Source organism: Vanellus vanellus, assembly GCF_965231255.1.
Source record: "Vanellus vanellus genome assembly, chromosome: 19".
Classification (NCBI taxonomy): domain Eukaryota; kingdom Metazoa; phylum Chordata; class Aves; order Charadriiformes; family Charadriidae; genus Vanellus; species Vanellus vanellus.
In genome coordinates, this window is record NC_138924.1 from 9,329,592 (window position 1) to 9,347,142 (window position 17,551).

At 41.8% G+C, this 17,551-nt stretch overlaps 1 protein-coding gene across 3 annotated transcripts in view; it reads right to left on the bottom strand.

The window, feature by feature from the left end:
• Positions 1–589: 589 nt before the first annotated feature.
• TRIM37 (tripartite motif containing 37) overlaps positions 590–17,551 on the bottom strand; it is a 31,118-nt gene continuing 14,156 nt past the window's right edge. Inside the window, exons 11-25 of one of the 3 annotated variants that reach the window (XM_082492880.1) lie at positions 17,038–17,119; positions 15,409–15,485; positions 14,733–14,912; positions 13,872–13,986; positions 13,443–13,655; positions 12,904–13,040; positions 12,087–12,184; positions 10,596–10,796; positions 8,141–8,452; positions 6,325–6,453; positions 5,202–5,388; positions 4,410–4,528; positions 2,585–2,698; positions 1,682–1,766; positions 590–1,283 (exon numbers count right to left, since the gene is read on the bottom strand). In XM_082492880.1, coding sequence (XP_082349006.1) covers positions 1,280–1,283; positions 1,682–1,766; positions 2,585–2,698; positions 4,410–4,528; positions 5,202–5,388; positions 6,325–6,453; positions 8,141–8,452; positions 10,596–10,796; positions 12,087–12,184; positions 12,904–13,040; positions 13,443–13,655; positions 13,872–13,986; positions 14,733–14,912; positions 15,409–15,485; positions 17,038–17,119 — 2,053 coding nt within the window. In that variant the 3' untranslated portion in view covers positions 590–1,279. Of the gene's footprint in view, positions 1,284–1,681; positions 1,767–2,584; positions 2,738–2,816; positions 3,085–4,409; positions 4,529–5,201; positions 5,389–6,324; positions 6,454–8,140; positions 8,453–10,595; positions 10,797–12,086; positions 12,185–12,903; positions 13,041–13,442; positions 13,656–13,871; positions 13,987–14,732; positions 14,913–15,408; positions 15,486–17,037; positions 17,120–17,551 lie in introns of those variants that run through there. The other 2 variants (XM_082492879.1, XM_082492881.1) reach the window with 2 other exon arrangements.

The following is a 17,551-nucleotide window of genomic DNA, read 5'->3' on the forward strand; positions in this document are numbered from 1 at the left end:
AGGTTGGGCAGTAACTCCAGCACAGAGCATGTGGCTAATCAAAATAATTCCCTTCAGCTCGGGCCTCTTATTAAGAGTAAAGCAGCTGCGCGTGTTGAAGAGGCAGAGCTCTGTGATTACTGCTAATTGAGCTGTGTATAATAAGCAACATGCAGCCCTGTACAACAGTAAACACTCACAACGCACTACCATAGTGTGCAGCTCGTCACAGGCCCCCTTCAGTGCTCAGCAGCTGGAACATCTGCACCCAGGCAGCTCAGAGGCACACCTCCTTCCTCCAGCTGAGAAATACAAAACCAAGTGATGGGTAAAAACTGAGGATCCTCCTCAATTCCAAGTTGAATATATGAGATTTAAGCATTTGGTCTGGCTCCTAACAACATAGCTTTAAAAATCCCAAATGGATTCAAGCACTTTTCATGGAATAATTCAGGAAAAAAGTGACAGGTGTATGGCAGGAAAAAGGTTCTTCTATGAGCAGTCAGGTGCTACAGCAACGCAGTACTAAAGAGCAAGTCCAGCGTGGCAGCCGTGTCCTGCTGACCCCGACAGCCTTCTTATTTACACACAAACATCTAAAACTTCACAGCAGAGTTCAACATTCATTTTATTAACAAAGTGCAAACAGTTTTAAACTATGAGTTGTACAGCACTTATACTGTGGAACATTCAAACAGAAACAAATGTCAGTAGAGCCAGCTGAGACAAGGACAACTACCGCTTACAGTTACTCATGCTTTGTCACTAACCAGGTATTCAGCTTTCATCATAGCTTCACAAGTAGTTTAGCAGCTCAAAATGCAACGCACAGTGGCAAAGAGTTTGGCAATGTGTTCAGTTGGTCCACACCACAGACTGAGGAAAACACCTTCTGCGCCAGCTACTTCACCCCAACTCTCGCTCCACCATGGCTGGAGGATTCAGCAGTCTCAGACAATCGGTTCACACCATTTAAAATGGGGACATTCACACAGTCGCTGTTATCACAACGACACAAGAGGACACAGCCTCAAACAGGGCTCCAGCACCTTTTGGACATTTTTTTTTTCTGAGCATCTGAAGCTGGCAGAGCCAGCAGGAATGCAACCTTTAGGGTAAGGCCTTCAAAGGTCATTTTACCCCAGTAACAGGTTTAAGACGACTGCAGAAGAACCACACAAGGGTATTTGAGAGAATGGAGTGTGCACACAGCCAGGAACAGCAGCCTCGGACTAAGCTCCAGTGAATAAACGCGCCTCTTCCCAGGGACACGAGCCAGCAGGTCTCCAGGCCCCATTCTCTATCTGCTCCAAAGAAAGTCAGTTGTCACCGAAAACCCTCATGCTGGGACAGTTTAAGGCTTCAAGCAAACACAATCTTAAGAGCTGAAATTTTATGCCAGATACTTAAATGCAACACAAGCATGCAAAACTCAGCCAGCCGCCCCTCAGCACCGAGTCATTTCTAAAGACTGCATTAAAGATGTCGGTAGCCACATGGCGCTGGGGAGGCAGAGCAGCCCCCCAGAAGCAGACTAGGGGCTCACCCATCTGCTGTTAGACCGTACAAACACCCACCCATCTACTCACAGTATGATGAACGTTGTCTCTAATCTCTGCGGCTCGAGGAACGGTATGGGAAAGGTGCATCCCCAGGGCTACAGCCACCCCACAGCCCAGCTGCGGCAAGCAGTTACAATTACCTGGTGCCGTCTTCTCCAGTAACAAAGCTGAGATCATCAGGACCAACTTGATCACCCTCCGGGAACATCGAGCACCGCTCTGAGGCTGAAAACAAACGCACACAAACCCAGTAACCTTTATGGGATGAGCAATGGGAACACAGCGAGTTAGCGTTCCATCACTGCGAGGCCCTCTGTGTTGTACTTCATCCCTAACACACTGGTACACGATGTGCTCGGCCGTTAAGGCTGCCATAGGGTTTTAAATTTAGGCTACCTCCGAGTCAAACACAGATAGGAGCGATGTTTTGATTCTTCTGATGAGTTGCGAGGTTTTAGTGCCTGCTGCAGACACACAGCAAAGCAGCAAACTCCAATTACCGAGCCGAGTCGTTAGGCCGTGCTGCTAATGCCGTGTCGGATGCTTATTCAGGCCAAAAGTCAACTTCACCTCGCGTCAGCTGTCACCCCACAGCTTTTAATTTGATCAGAAGGTTAAAGCTTTTCAAAGAAATATGAGCTTTTGAAACTCCACTGACATGCTCAAAGCACATTCCTGCCAATTAAGATGTAAATCCATGTGTAAGGCAGTGGTTGCCTCCCTGAAATTAGCCCACTTACAGTGGCGACTCAGGAACGCAGAGAGTTCCAACGCAGAACTAGAGCTATGGCTTTTCCAATGCTGCCCCCGGAGACCCACCTAAACTGACTTCTCAAGGCTAGAAAGAGTTCCCCTCTCCTGTTTTGATCTGGTTTTAATTAGGATCCCAAGAGAGGAGTTCCAAATCTTACTGGCGCTCTCTTGAGCTTTAATGCCTCTACAGCACCATCAGTGACCTGTGCTTTCGCAGCGCCCCGTGTCACCGGGGCTGAGGGATGTGCGCGGGAGGGACGGGGCAGACGGGCTCACACTGTCCGCTCTACCTTCGCTTGAGGACTGGACAGAGAAGGCGTGGTTAAACCCCTCCGAGGTAGAGGTGGCATCCTCCTGCTCTTCGTTTTCTGTGTCACATTCAATGTCACTGTCACTGCTCATTCCTGGTAGGAGATGAAGGACATGCTTCTGACACACCCCAGCTGCAAAAAAACCCAAAAAACCAAAAACCACAAGGCAAAAATGATAGCAGTAAGACCTATGTAGCTGCAGCATTCAACTTTTTCACACGTAAGAGTTACCAATGTCAAATACCAAGAGCTGGGAGGAGAACAGGAGAGGAGGAGCACGTTCAGAGCTACATGTATTTACTGAAGCACTAAGGAATTTGACAGAACAATGGGTACCGGCTTTGGGAACCGCCTCATTTTGCTGTGCAGCTCAGCTCAAGAGGAGCAGTTCCAACATGTCACCAGCTGAGCGCAGACTCAGGTGTCCCCAGCTCCTTCCTGTCTGAGCTGCACTCCCCCGCCAGCTGCTCACTCTACCTCTACAATTAGGACAGAAAATAAAGGTTGCTTTTTTATACAGTTCAGTATACCTGTGGAGCAGATGTACCTACCAGACCCTTCAAGCAGCAACACTCTATTCAAGTCTCGCACACAAAACCCATGCTTTTCCTACAAAAAAGAACCATAGCTGTTGATAATCAAGGTGGCTTCTTTTGTTTTGCCAGACCTTGAGCCCGCGTTGACAGCAGTCAAAACTCCACCTTTTGCACAGTTTCGTAGGTGACAAAAGGAGTTTGCTCTGATCTTTTACTTCTTAAGAGCTGATATTGCTAAGAAAAAGCAAGTAGTTAAGTGAGGTGCCAACTTTACTGTAGTTTTTCCTCTGAAAGGGAAAAAATTGTAATATGTTTCCTAGGGTTTTTTTAACAATGAAGTATTTCAGTTTTTAAAACATTTTCCTATTAGCCTCTCTGCTATAATAGGAGAACTGCGGGAGCGCATCACGATCACGCTGTAGTGACTAAGAGCAGAAATTCAGTTTTGTCACTGAGAGACCTTCTGTAAATGCCAACTCCTACACAATATTGCACACTGCAGATAGAGATGGATGCTGGCACCTTAATATAGGCTTTGCGCTACAATTCAGTCATTGAAATTCAAATTAGTGCAGGGGTGGAAGGCAGGAGAGTTTTAGCAAGATAAGAAAAACTCTTCTACGTGGACTTTCAGAAAAAAAAAAAAAAGGCAATAATATTTTTTTTTCCAGCATGGAAAGGATGCAGGAAGGGAGGGGGAAAAGTTTCCTCCACGTCTCTAAGGAAACTGGGTTACGTACCACAACACTCAACAGGAATGAAGTGTTGGAGAGATTCTAGTGCGGACGTGGAGCTAGTTACCAATGTGCTCTGTCCCTGAAGGCAGAAAACTTAAAAGCCAAGGTCACTGGCTACTATTTTAATTAGATAAGAAATTATTTTCAAGGCCATGCAACTGAATGCCAAAGCGGAGACCTGAAGACATATCAAGAGGTACAAAAGGCAACCCGTAGTCCGTCCAGAGAAATGGACGGCACCATCTAACATTGCCCGCCGGGTCCTCACATTCCTGCTGCACCGTGCCATCATGAAAAGAGAAGCCATGGACAGCAGCGACACAGAGATGTTCTCTCCTCATTCAGACTTATACTACAGCCACCAAATGTTACAGCAAAGTTCAACAGCCATGAAAACAGTTTGGTTTGGTTTTTTTTTTTTTTTTTTTTTTTTTTTGGTTTCCCCCCCTTCAAGCTATTTCCATTACAGAAATGGATCATCATAGACTGGAGTGTTGTCACTCTGCTTTGCCCTTACAACATCTGATTTACCTTCTTCTGGCCCAGCAGAAGCACCTTCAGAAAGCATACCCTGCAGTTCACCAGTTTCAGAGTTATTTTCCAGACCACCTGACTGTGCTCCTTCTGTACGACATCCTTTAGAATTTGATCTTGAGAAAGAATTTAGGAGACAAAAAACCCCATGTTAGAAATTCAGCTTTAATCCAGCTAAGGAAACAAGTCATTTTAGTGCCACATCTAGTTTTACTCATTGTTTAAGTCTCTTGCATATCTACAAACTTCCAGCTTTGATTGATTTAGAAATATTTAAAATCTTAAAAAAATAAACCTGGAAAAGTTTATTATGAGTATTTTCCAAAAATGGCGACTCTTGCTATTTAGAAAAAGCCCAAACAACTGAGTACTCCATTGCATTAGCTTAGCTAGCCAACAGGGAGTTATTATGAAATTGCTGAAAAGTGGAGTCACGGTGAAAAAAAAATATTGTAAATGAGAAAATCAAAAGTGATAACTTTCAGTTAGAGGCTATTTTGCAAGGAATAGTGGGAGAGCAAACCGGGCCTGCCTTTCAAATAGAAGTTTCAGACTACATCCACAGCTGATCAAAACAAAAGAAAAAATAAAAAAGAAAAGATGACTTGTAACCTAGTTAGAAACCCAAAAATTGATATCCAGAGGGAACAGCAACAACCAAGTAAACTTCAAAGTAATTTCACTTCCATGCTACAAGCACCTGGTTGTAGTAGATTGGTATTTTTCCTTTACAGATCAAGGGAAGGTGGGGGAGGAGATAACAAGAGGGAAAAAGAATAAAATCCTTACCCTAGAGCACCAACTTTTCTGGTCTTCTCTACAGCAGCTAAGCCATTTAAGCCAGAAACTCCCACATCGGAGTCTGAACCTTCACAAGGTCTCTCCTCTGGCTTTGGCAGCACCTCCGAAGCGTTGCTGCTCGCCAGGGGCCTGGGAGAGTGATGCCGACTGCTCAACTTTGAATTCCCTACGCCACCTGAGAAAAGAGGGAGAGAAACTCAAAGCACATCCAGCCTTATTTCAAAAGACTCAACGTCTGGTTGTTTTCATGTCACTGGTTTGGTTCCAAACACGTGGATGCACAAGTGCACATTCCCCACCCTCACTCTTAACGCCTGGCATTTCCAAATCAATGTACGGGCAACACACAGCACCCACTCCCCAAACACACAAAGCTGCTGTTTCAGCTGCTATTTCTGATGGGAGACTCGGGCAAAGTAATTCATTAACCTGTACAGATTAATCCCCCTCCATATTGTGTAGTTAAAACTTATCTTCCACATATCTTCTAGTAACACAGACACACTTGTCACTGTCATTTTTCCCGGTGATAGACGCAACGGCGTTTGGCTGCAGTAAGGCAGCCTTTCTAGTCTTGGACAAGGGTAATTTTCCAGTTTCTCACCCAAGCCTTCTCCATCTATTTAGCATTATAGGAAAACAATTGTCATATCCCATTCCTTCTCTGAACACTTGACAGGGGCAAAATACTGATTCCTGTGTTAGGTATTGTGTTTCAGTACCCTTAAGGAAGGGCATTGTAAAACTCAGGAGCAGCAACTCTTCATACAATTCTTTCATCGTGTGTCTCCAGTTTCCTTGAACTCCCTTTAAGTCAAATCACAATTTAAGCCGGCGTCAGTACATTTTGATCTATGATTTTCATTATAAAGTTAGCTCTTGAAACATCTTCAGAGAGACCAGAAGTAACATGTAATACACATTTACGCTCCAATAAGTCAACGGAGTGGCACTGTTTCACAGCAGATCAATAACCTTAACTAGATTTGAGAAAGGATCCAGTAAAGTTTCTCTGAAATTTTAGTTGCCAAGTGAAAGACTTCTTGAAACGCTTTTGTACAACAGATGCTAACATGCACCACATCACACCACAAAAGATGACCTTGTTTACCTTCAGAAGTTTGACCGTCTCCCTTTAAACGAAGATTAGTGTCCCCACAGTCCATAGCTCTCCGTAAAGACAGACTACCTGCTGCTCCAGAACGAATAGGTTTGGGTGAATTACTTTTCTTACTTGCAGCTGCAAAAATATTTCAAGATGTGACAAGTGTTCAGTCAAACTGCTGCAGTATTCTGTCTTTATGCTTGTTTTAAGTGAAGTTAAGCTCCACATTATGCTCATTGCTCGTTAACTCCCAATCCTACATAAAACTCCTTCCACACCCTTCCTGTTAAAGGCCTGGGCTAGAGGGAAGCTTAACTAACTATGGATGCAGCCAAGACTACAAGTAACGTTCACTTGCCTTATGCATCCTTCAGAAAGCCATCATCTAGATTCCTTCAGTCACCATGAAAGTATAAGGGACAAGCATAGCCAAAAGCATCCCTTCAGCTCTTAAATTCAAAGCCCAATGTAACAAAGACCCTCGAAAGCAGGAGTGAAAGGCAGTTATGGGACTCACACTGTTCACCACTTCCTAAACTAACCATTCTCTGAGCGTCTCAGTGTGGATCCTGCTACAGAAACTCCTCTCGGCAGAGGAATGGCGGAGTAGTAACTGGAACAGCAAAACGCCAAGTTCTGCTGTCACCACACCCCATAAAGGCAGGGACTGGAGGTTTCAACACAAGTCAGAACATTGCTCCTGTTTTACAGAGTACCATATGCCTGTTCCTCTCGTTCCGATGCAGAATCAAGTGACTGCCCAGTGCCTTAGTAACCTTTGAGGGATGAGGCATTTGCTAAGGAAAGAGGTGATGTTCAAAGCACACAACACGCCAAAACCAGCACTTCCAATGAAGTGGCTTGATCCTTCCATGGCTTATTGATGGCACTAATTCAGGGCTCCAAACCTGAACACAACTCCTTCTCTTACTGTCCACCATCAGAGAAGAAATTCTCTGCTCCGTGGGAATGATGAAATGCAACCCAGACCTTTGCTGGAGTTGCAAAAGCTCCATTTTGCAGGTCAGTATTGAAAGGGATGGAAAGGAATTCTACTAGTTCTTTAGTACACTCATGTCTGTAATATATTTCTTACTCATCTTGACTCCAAAATGCAAGCAGTAACTTGAATCAAAACCCAGAAAGCTGGAAAATCATCTCTCCCAGGCAACAGGGAAGTGAGAGAGGATTATCAATCAGTGCTTTTATTCAGGATCATAAGCAACAAAGCACTTGCACAGCCTTCATGTTGATATCCAAGAGATTCCACACTGGCTTACCAGTGCTGCCAGCAGGACCTAGAGATAGTACCTGAACAGACACATAGACGACAGGCACCTCTTTGAAAGAGGTCACCTTCAAAAGGCAGTGTCTCTCCAGAGAGAACCTTGGCTTACTTGAATTTTAGCGAGATTTCAAGTTACTAAAGTATATCGAGTCTGGAATTTTCTAATTTTGTTCCCTGACAAGCATCATGAAACATCCTCAAGTCCATAGATGGGCCAGACGCAGAGCGGCAGTCAACAAGGAGTGACCTTCAGCTCAGATCAGTTCGATTCTGGATTAAACTTCAGAACATTCTCACTGCATTAGGTGCGTTACTGGTTGTGAAGCAAAAGTTTTGGTGCTTTTACCGAGAAGGGCTGAAACCAGCTTCAGTAACTTTTACTTATTAAAAGGCAGTGCAGGTTTTGCGTTTCTGGATTCTTACAGCTGAACTTGAGTATGAGTAACTACAAAAGGTCTATTTGCAGATATATAAACCACCTATTCAATGGACATCTGCAAGTGACATTTAAATCCCCTTTTCCTATGCACTTACAATTCCTTATGTAGCAACTGGTAACTGAAGACTTTGTCAGTAGTTCCATTCCTATTTCTTGCAGCTTGCTGCAGCTTTCCGTTCCACAGGCAGCTAAAGCGCCTTGCTCAATTGAGAAGAAGCTGGGTTGTCCATCACATGCGCCAGCATTGCTGCTTCTCACTTCTGATAGTTGGTTTTTTACATCGGACATTTTGCTTCGAACTTCAGCCATCTGCGTTTTAAGTCTTTTCAGCATCTTCAAGTCAGGTGGCACACGCCACATTGCCTGGTGTCTCCGCTGATCTCGATCTTTCAGAGAATAGGATGACGCTTTTACCAAAGGAAAAGTTAAAGAACGCAACGGGTAAGTAAAACTGTTCTCAAATAAAAATAGACATCTTTTTTAACAGCTGGAAGAATTCTACCTTTTGCCCTGCTATAAAAATAAGGGAGAGATATTCTTCTGTGTTGGTATGGCACCGTAATATTGCGGCTGCCAGCACTGCACAGCTACTGGGACAGCAGCTCATCATTCTCTGCCTGGCATGGAAGAAGGCCCCGAAACTTTCTCCCTGGAAGAAGCACGGTTCCCAGTACTGCTGCATGAATTCTGACGACAACAGAGCTACTACTCTATATTGCCAGACCAGCTTGAGTTCACAAGACTGGTTGCCAGTTTATGCCAAATTTGTTACATGTTTTTATAAAATTTGTTGAGTGTGCATACAAGATTCTCATACCACCAACACATCACGTTAACGTATAGAACCCAAAGAAACCTGAAACTAGGGAAGGAATTCCCTTAAGTATTTAACACCAGAAGATCAGGTTGAGGAGCTAATACCTGAGTAAGCCTACGCGCTGCTCAGCCAGAATTAGATCAACTTTGACGTCTATTTGAAGCATTATAAATTCTATAAGCGCTTCACTGCAAATTCAGCTGTTCAAAACAATAAAGGCAAGTGGCTCTTAGAAACCTTCACCTTAGGAGGTGAAGTCTGGTAAACTCCAAATGTAACAGTGGCTTTCTCTTGGTTGACTGACTTGAATAAGCTCTGGGAACAGTCAAACCTTAAGGGAACTTCAGCAAAACAGGTAATTTCAACTGTGTAGCCAGTAGCTGAAGAAGACCAGAAAGCCATTCAACACAACAGAGGGGAGCTTAACCTTGCTCGAGTAGCGCAGCACAAAGCGCAATGCCCTCTCGTAACAGCCTGTCTAGGCCTTTTTCCAGGCAAAACAGAGCTGAGAATTACAGTTCAATGTGCTGCCTCCCCTTTTTGTACTTACAGAAATGACTTCCATTTTTGGAAAGAAGGATTACATTCAGCTGAAAATTCATCTGACTACATTTAAAAAGCTAATCACAAAGGAACAAATAGTTTGGGCTAGCTTTTAGATTCACAGAATCACAGAATGGTCCTGTGATTCTGTGAATCTAAACCACCAATGTCATTGCAGCAAAAGCAAGCATTTATTTGCAGCAAATGGACCATAATTATTTCTCTTCTGTTATATTAAGTCACCAAATGGTTGTTTCTAAATGACCTGAAATAAGATGTTGCAGTAGTGGGCCAGCTAGCTCCAATTAAGTGTTAATCATGATAAATGTATTATTGAGGTTTGATTTAATTTTAATTCTTCACTAACAAAACAAGAGAAATAAGCAACCTTCAGTAACAGCCATGGGTGCCAGCGCTGCCAGCTACCTTGCTTTTGCTGTGCATGAGGTTAATTGTGGTTTTGAGTTGAAGGGTCCCAACTGAACCACAAATACTCTTCCAAGTCTTCAATTATTGAAATACCATCACTATTTTCCCCTCCTGACATTTTGATCCATTTTTCTTCCACAAGTGCTTACATGTGCTTTTCCAGCCTTACTACCACACACATTTTTCTAGTTCTGTTTTAAATGCCTTTTTTATTCCAGGATTTATTTCCTGTTAGCATGCACTGTGCTCCTAGTACTCTCAGCCACTAAGTGTACAAACTGTGTGAAATGAGAGGTGTAACTGCTTCCTCAGCAGATAGCTGTTTTGTGTTGTTTTGTCTTTCAGTGCTAACCCCTTCTAGAAAAGGGCCTTTCATTCACCTCCCACAGTTGCAGTCAAAGAAGCTGCATGAGCTGTATCTCGACAATGTTGCTACACAAACCAGCCAACCAGTTCAGTCACATCCCCCACGAAAAGACGAGAGACCCTCCTCGATACGCACTTCTGGTTTGAGTTGAGTCATCCAGCATTCTCAAGCTGAGGTCAACCATTAAGACAAAGAATGTGTTAGAGGCGGCAGTAAGGCGCAGCATACTGATGAGCATCCATGAGGACACAGAGGGTTAGCTATCCATGAAAAGGACTGCCTCTCACCCTCTTTTTCCCCTCCCCTCCTCAAATCTGCTTCTAACTCTGGGACTGCATTCTCAGAGACACTTCCAGGTTGGCATTAAATCATCTGACACAGGATGTACAATTACCTCTGTTCTGCAGCAGAGAGGCAGGTGGACGCGGCTGAAGGCCCCAAAGGTTCTCCATCCCATTTCTGTCTTTTAGATCCAACAAGTGGATTAAAATTAAGGGATCTATATCTAGTAAACTGCTACTGGCTGTCGAGCCAAGGGCACTTCCTCCCCGCCTTGAAGGTCTTCCACTTGCACTGCTGTAGCCATGGCTAGTACCTAAGGAAGAGTTACAGGGAAAGAGCGTGCATATACATGACACAAGTGATGCACTATTCCCTGTGAAAACAAAAAGACAAGAGTTCTACAAGCAGATCAGGAACGAAGACATTCCAAGAAAGTTAACAAGACATCAGAATTACTTCATGGATTTATGGATTCTGAAAGCAAATCAGATATGCTCCTAACTAAAAGTTTAAGCCAAAGAGCACCGGGGGGGGGGGGAAGGGGGGGGGATTAGGGGAGTGGGGGAATCTTCAGTTGAGTTCTGCTCTGTGCTATGATATTCCCATTACATAGTGGCCAAGGGACTCAAAAGATGAAGAGAGTCTTCAGAGAAAATAGTTAGATCTGCAAAGATTAAAAGTTGTACAGTTCTGTAGAACTCCCTTCCAACACAGATGGGTGACACTCTGAACAGTCAGATGGGAAAATAGCGCGAGCAGGTAAACGCAAGAGCTCAAGTGAAGAGCTTATGTCAGCTTTTCCAACTGCTGTTAAAAATTACTTTCTACAAGCTCCTAGAGAAATGCTGTTTCTGCAGCCACTGTGTTCCTACTCTAAGGCTATCCTTTCAGAAGGAAACGGACATGTCCCTCAATCTCCTCGCTTACAAGGAATTTTCAAGAAGTTTCGAAACAGCAGCTAAAAGCAGGACTGTTAAGGAATTCTGTCTTTCAAGCACTAGCAAAGTTCCACAGCAGCATAAATACCACTTCCAGTGACTGCCACTTCTGGTATTTTTGCCATAAATAACTACTTATATTCAATATACATGTATTTCGTTCAGAATCTTATTAACGTATGGCTAAGTTTGGGCTATTATCATCTCTAGGCAGCAAGAGATCTTAGAGTGCTTTCTCATTATTGCATTTAAAATATATTTCTGCTTGATTTGTAAGGATTGTCTCCATGTACTTCAGGTTTTACAGTGCTCTAAAACCAAAGTGAATGTCACATATTCAGAGGCCACACAGACAGTAGTAAAAATTTCTTGTCAGTCTACTTTCCATCAGAATGGAAGGGGTTTCAAAGAGGCAGAATAGCCTCCCTCCAAACTTATATATCACTTTTAAACAAGCATATTCAGAACATTCCCTTCCCTTTTTTTAATCGAACCAATGAAATGTTTCTTCTACACTGCAACAATCAGTACAAACCACATGACGCAGCATTTCCAAAAATAGAAATGCCTGCAGAATATGCAGCTTGGTGTTGGTTCCAAGAAGAACGGGAAGGAATCCAGCAGTGTTTCGCATATATGGGAATTCTGACGGCTGTTTTTCGTACCTGATGCCCCAGGAGTAGCAGCAGCTGCTGCATCCTCCATGAGATCTCCCTCTTCCAACTCCATATTACTGCTATATTCCACGTCATTTTCTCCAGACCTCAGGAAATGATTGGGGTGGAAAAAGGAGAATACAATTATTAGCTTCTGTCAGCTCTTGTTAAATGTTATGGCACATACTTTGAAAACAACATGAAGCACCGTAAAAAGTATTTTCTGCATTCCAAACTACACAAACTGAACAAATCAGAGTGTGTTACTTAAACGACTGACTCACTAACCAAGAGTCCGAAAGTACCACGCTTATCTAGACTGTAAAATCTGATCCTGCAAACTTCTATATTTGTATGTGTTACAACACATTCTCATGTTTTAATGAAGATTCTAGGATTTAACACTGTCTCAGTTAAGAACCTTAAATTCTCCAGTTTAAGTAAATGTCTTTATTATCACTCTCCTACTACTACACCGCTTCCTAATACCAAACCTCTCTTTCATTACAGTGTAAAAACAGGATTTCTTGATAGTGTTTTGGGAAAGAACCTTCACAGTAACTACCATCTGTCAAAGACAGAATACAACACTAAAGTAAACAAAGAGATCAGAAAGAGAAGAACTAGATGACTGAAAATTCAATGTTTAGCGTTAACGATATCATTATGTTCATGTTGTTTCCAGTATGGGAAACGCCCCTCACATTGCACCGGATTCCCCCCCCCCCATAACTGTGATATACCAAACGAATCTGTTTCCACTAGAATTAGGATGATTACCTTGGGAGACAAGGTGACTATCTGAAAGGCATTTTAAGTTACTTACATAGTTTCTTCATCAATATCATTTTCTTCAGTGTTACTAGTTGCTGTCGAACTAGCTGAAGAGCTGCTACCATCAAGGTGGTTCACCTCATCCTCTCCAGCAAGATCTATATCCAGGTCACCATCAGAGAGCTCGTGCTACAGGAAAAACAGAACAAGTCTTTTTATAAAGAAACATTTCAGTTGTACTTTGATGCATTCACCAAAAGCTATGAACAGAAACTCTCTCTCGCCAGAGTGTCACACTACCATACAGGAGTTTGGAGGGTCTCAAAGCACAATAAAAGCTGGTAACAGAGAAGCCGGATTTTTCAGCTGCAACTTGGAAACTTTTTTTGTGGTGGGATCTATTAGCTCTGTTCTGGAATATCTCTGTAGTGTCATCTCTCGCCGCTAGCTCTCGAGTGTGTTATCTCCTATTTCCACATAGAGGATACAAAGTGAACTTCTGAATTGTAAATTAGTTTTATGTTTCTACTGCTACCCTATCATAAAAAAGCTACACATAAACAAAGAGGGTGGAAAAAAGACAATTCCTACATTAAAGTCTTCGTGCTGGATCTTCTCTTCCTCCTCTTCCTTGCTATCTCGCACTAATCCTGGAGCAGCAACATTCTCAAGTAGTACTTCAGTGCTTTGTCCAGATTTCTTTGATCTTGTCTCTGGACCATCATCATTCTGGGGACTAAGATGAGTGTCTGGAGGTGAAATGCCTCGTGATTTCTGAGTCCGGGAAAGTTCAATCGCAAGCCTCTTAAATATTAGAAGGATACACAAAAGTATACACAGAAGACAACAATGGAGCAGCAGCATCAAATAAGTTTGTGGACTTGCATATATACTATTTTAGTAACACCAGTATCAAGCTATCAATAACAACCCAAACACACACAAGTGTCAAAACATGAACACTGTAACCTAAAAGAGGTAACTACTGGTCAGCGAAAGGTTATTTTACATCCCACTTACTTCTTTAAGGTTATTTATTTGTTGGATATAACTTGTCTGAGCTGCTTCCAATTGAGCAATGTACCAGTGTTGATCTCGGCACTTTTGGAAGAAGGTTGGTGAGCGCACTTGGAACCTTCAAAGGAACATTTCAAAAGGGGTTTTATTTTTTGTTGGAATTTTGGTTGTTGCTATTTTTTTTTTTGGTCATTGTCATTCCTCCCCACCCCAGTTCGAAAAGCCCTGCATGAGAACATCAGACAATCTGAAATCTAGTGATGAAATAAACTTGACAGACAACACGTACTTCTATACTCAGTATCCTGAATGCACTGAATGGCAACAGTATGATTTTTGTAGGAGAGGCAGTTATATGAGAGGTGGTTATCTTCACAAACCAACACACAAAAAGATTAACGCACTACAAAGCACTTAATAGGAGCAAGAGTAGGACTATACTAAGAAAATTTGAAGTAGATGGATAGAGCTTCTATATTTTGTCAAAACATTGCAATTTCCATTGCCAGTATTAGTTCTCTTATGTTACAGACTTCCTTCATTCCCAAAGTTCTCCTATGCTCACTAAATCGGTTTCTAAAGAGGGAGAGAAATCACCCTTTTCCTTTAATTCAGTTAGCTACAGATCTCCAACCCAGGCTTATTAGAGTCAAGTGTAGCTACTTCTCAAAGAAAACTTAAAGTTACCACAACTCCCTTCAGCACATTTTCTTCTTTAAAGCTTATGACAGTGAAATCTATTTATGACAAAACATGTCACAATTATTTTAAATTCAACGACCTAATTATTTCCTATTTCAGCAGCAGGTGCGATACTTTGTGAAATGATAGCAGAAAGGAGCCCCACTAAGTTATCTTCCTTACCTTAGGATCACAGTGTCATTTTGCCTGTTTAAATACCCTTCGTTGGCTAGCAAGTCTAAACGAAAGAATCTGTTGTACCCCCAGCATTCTCCAACTTCAAAATCAGAGGCAAACTCTCGAATTATGTTTTTGGTGGGATCGTTGGTGGACTGGTGAACCATTTCTACACGGTACTCATACCTACACAGGGGAAGATCATGGTTATTAATACCAAAATAAAGATGTCCGAATTGCTGGATGCGTCAAGTTTAACAGAACTGCACTTCCTGGGAGGCTTGCATGCCCAGCTGAAGAGGTGATCCCATCTTAAAATTTTACCAAACACTTATATAAAGAGTACAGGGGGGAATAAAGTAGTAACAGGGAGTAGAGTGGTAAACCAACTCTAGTATTGAACACTAGTAGACAGATACTCTGATCGGTTGTTTTGCCAGCTTGCTTTTTATCTCGAGAAAGCCGTTGAGTAACAACTTTAAAATATTTTCTCTGGCTACGATTCAAAGCCCAATGGACAACAGAAGCCTCACTATTCTTTACAAGAGGGGTATGCATCAGTCCCTAGCAACGCTACAGAACTTGAGGTCGTTCTTTGCAAACATCCTCCAGATGCTTTGCCAATAGAAACAAAAAAACCAACAACAACCGAAACAGCTGCTCTTACTACAGGTTTGCTTACTTGGACGTCTCTGGCAATCCAGCTGACAGCTCCAAGAACACAGACAGGTAGTAGCCCCGAACTACTCCATTGCCATCCTTGAAATAAAATAAAATTGAGAGAGACATTACAAAAAGAAAGCCAAAACCAGAAAAACAAAACATCTCAATATAGCCTTGAAGTTTAGAAAACAGCTTCAATCGATACAGAATTTGTAGCAGTAGTCTACTTCGTATGCCACAGTTTCGATTTTTAGTCTTCCATGACCTAGAATGCTTACTGTACCTTGAATCTACACAGAGTTTGCATCTGGAAGTACATATGCAGTCTAGTACTGGTATCTCAGATATAAATCTCAAAACAGAGCTTTAGTTACTCTATTAAAATTTTAGGCATTCAATTAAGCAGAAGACTGACTAAACAAACACTTGTCAATGTATCAGAAAAACATTTATTTAATGTATAGAAAAAGCACAAAAAATCTCATAAAAATCTACTTAGCAATTTATTACAGTCCAATTCTTCTCAAATTCTCAACATGAAAACAGCTTAGGTTAAACATTAGTTCTGAAATATTTTACATACAGCTGCATTTCAAAGCCACTTAGTTTTTGAAAGAAGAGCAATTTCTTTAGAAAAAACATGCAACATGAAAAAGTTAGGTCAGTTAACTGAGAAAGAATATTAGAATCACCAGAAATCAAGAAAAAACATGGCAAAACCTCCATCACACTCACCTTAAGCAAGGATGAAGAATGGCTCAACTTGAACCCTCTAGGTTGAAGAAACATTTCAACTTACCATTTAAAAAATAAATTTCAATGTCTTCTGTCAGCACACCTTATGTAGTCAATCCTGAATTTACAATACTCTCAAAACTTACACAAAAGTCCACCTCTGCATCACAAGAATACATTTCTGTGCGTATGTGAGCTTATCAGATCCATCCAGTTCTCTGAAGATGCCATGTAAATCACTAACAAATAAAATGGTACTCCGCCACTAAACATGTATTTCTCCAAACACAGCCGTAGTAGCAGCCAGAGCTTTCTGGAAGCACTGACCAGACTAGTGGACTGCAAAAAGATCATACCTTGTGGGTTAACATCCCAATGTGGACAAAGACACTGTTTCTGAAATCTGAGTATTCAGCCCACTGAAGGGACATTAGTACAATACGCACATTTTAGTGTCAGCATTGGAGAACTGGATGCACAGTGAAACAGATTCCCCTTCAAGTAATACCTTCTCCTGCTCCCAACTTCCCAAATAAGTATTATTCATAAATATGGTAAGTTATTCTATACATCAATTCTGCAAGAAACATCTGCAAAAACCTCTCAGACAGACAAAAATGGTAAAAATACCTATTAAAAAGTGCCTATGGCATATTTGTAAACCCCATTTTTAATTGCCTTTAAATTAACCAGATTAACTATAGTGAGAATGTTTGTGCTGGTTAACTGGAGGCAGAGAGGGAATACGCCAATGGTTGATGATCCACTCTGCAACCTTATTAAGCTCTTTTCATACAGCTTTTTGTATACAACACGAGAAGAGACTAACTGAGATTTCCTTACAAGAGAAGCATATGAATGCTGGTTATATATTTTGGATGGGATAACAACTCTAGTTGAAAATATAACTCACTGGATAAACTTTTAACCTCCAGCAAAGTCCTGACACTTGAAGAGGTGGACTGTAAACAGGATCTGCTCGCTGACGCAACGTACTATTGAAAAAGGAGAAAAAACATTTGCTATTGGCACAAAGCAAAACCCTCCATGAAACAGTAAGCTGTATATACACTCGCACTCTTACACTTGAGAACCACCCTTCTTGCTGCACACAGCATGCAGCAGCATTGAGGCCCATGCAAAATGTTGTGTCCATACAAATATACGTATTCCTTGCAAAATTATTCAATCTTTTTTTAAAAGGAAAAATAAGTAGCTTGCTGTTTTCACAGAAAAAAAAAATCTTTTTAGCTAACAGTTCAGCTAGGGTTAATTGTTGTTAACCTGGTAAACAAGAGATTTTTGATTGAATTCCTATAGTTTAGTTCATATCTAACAGTTTCCTGTAGAGATTATGCGGTGTTTTTATTAAAGAATACTGCTCACGTACAGAAGAAACAGAAGACAACTCACAATATTCACAGTAA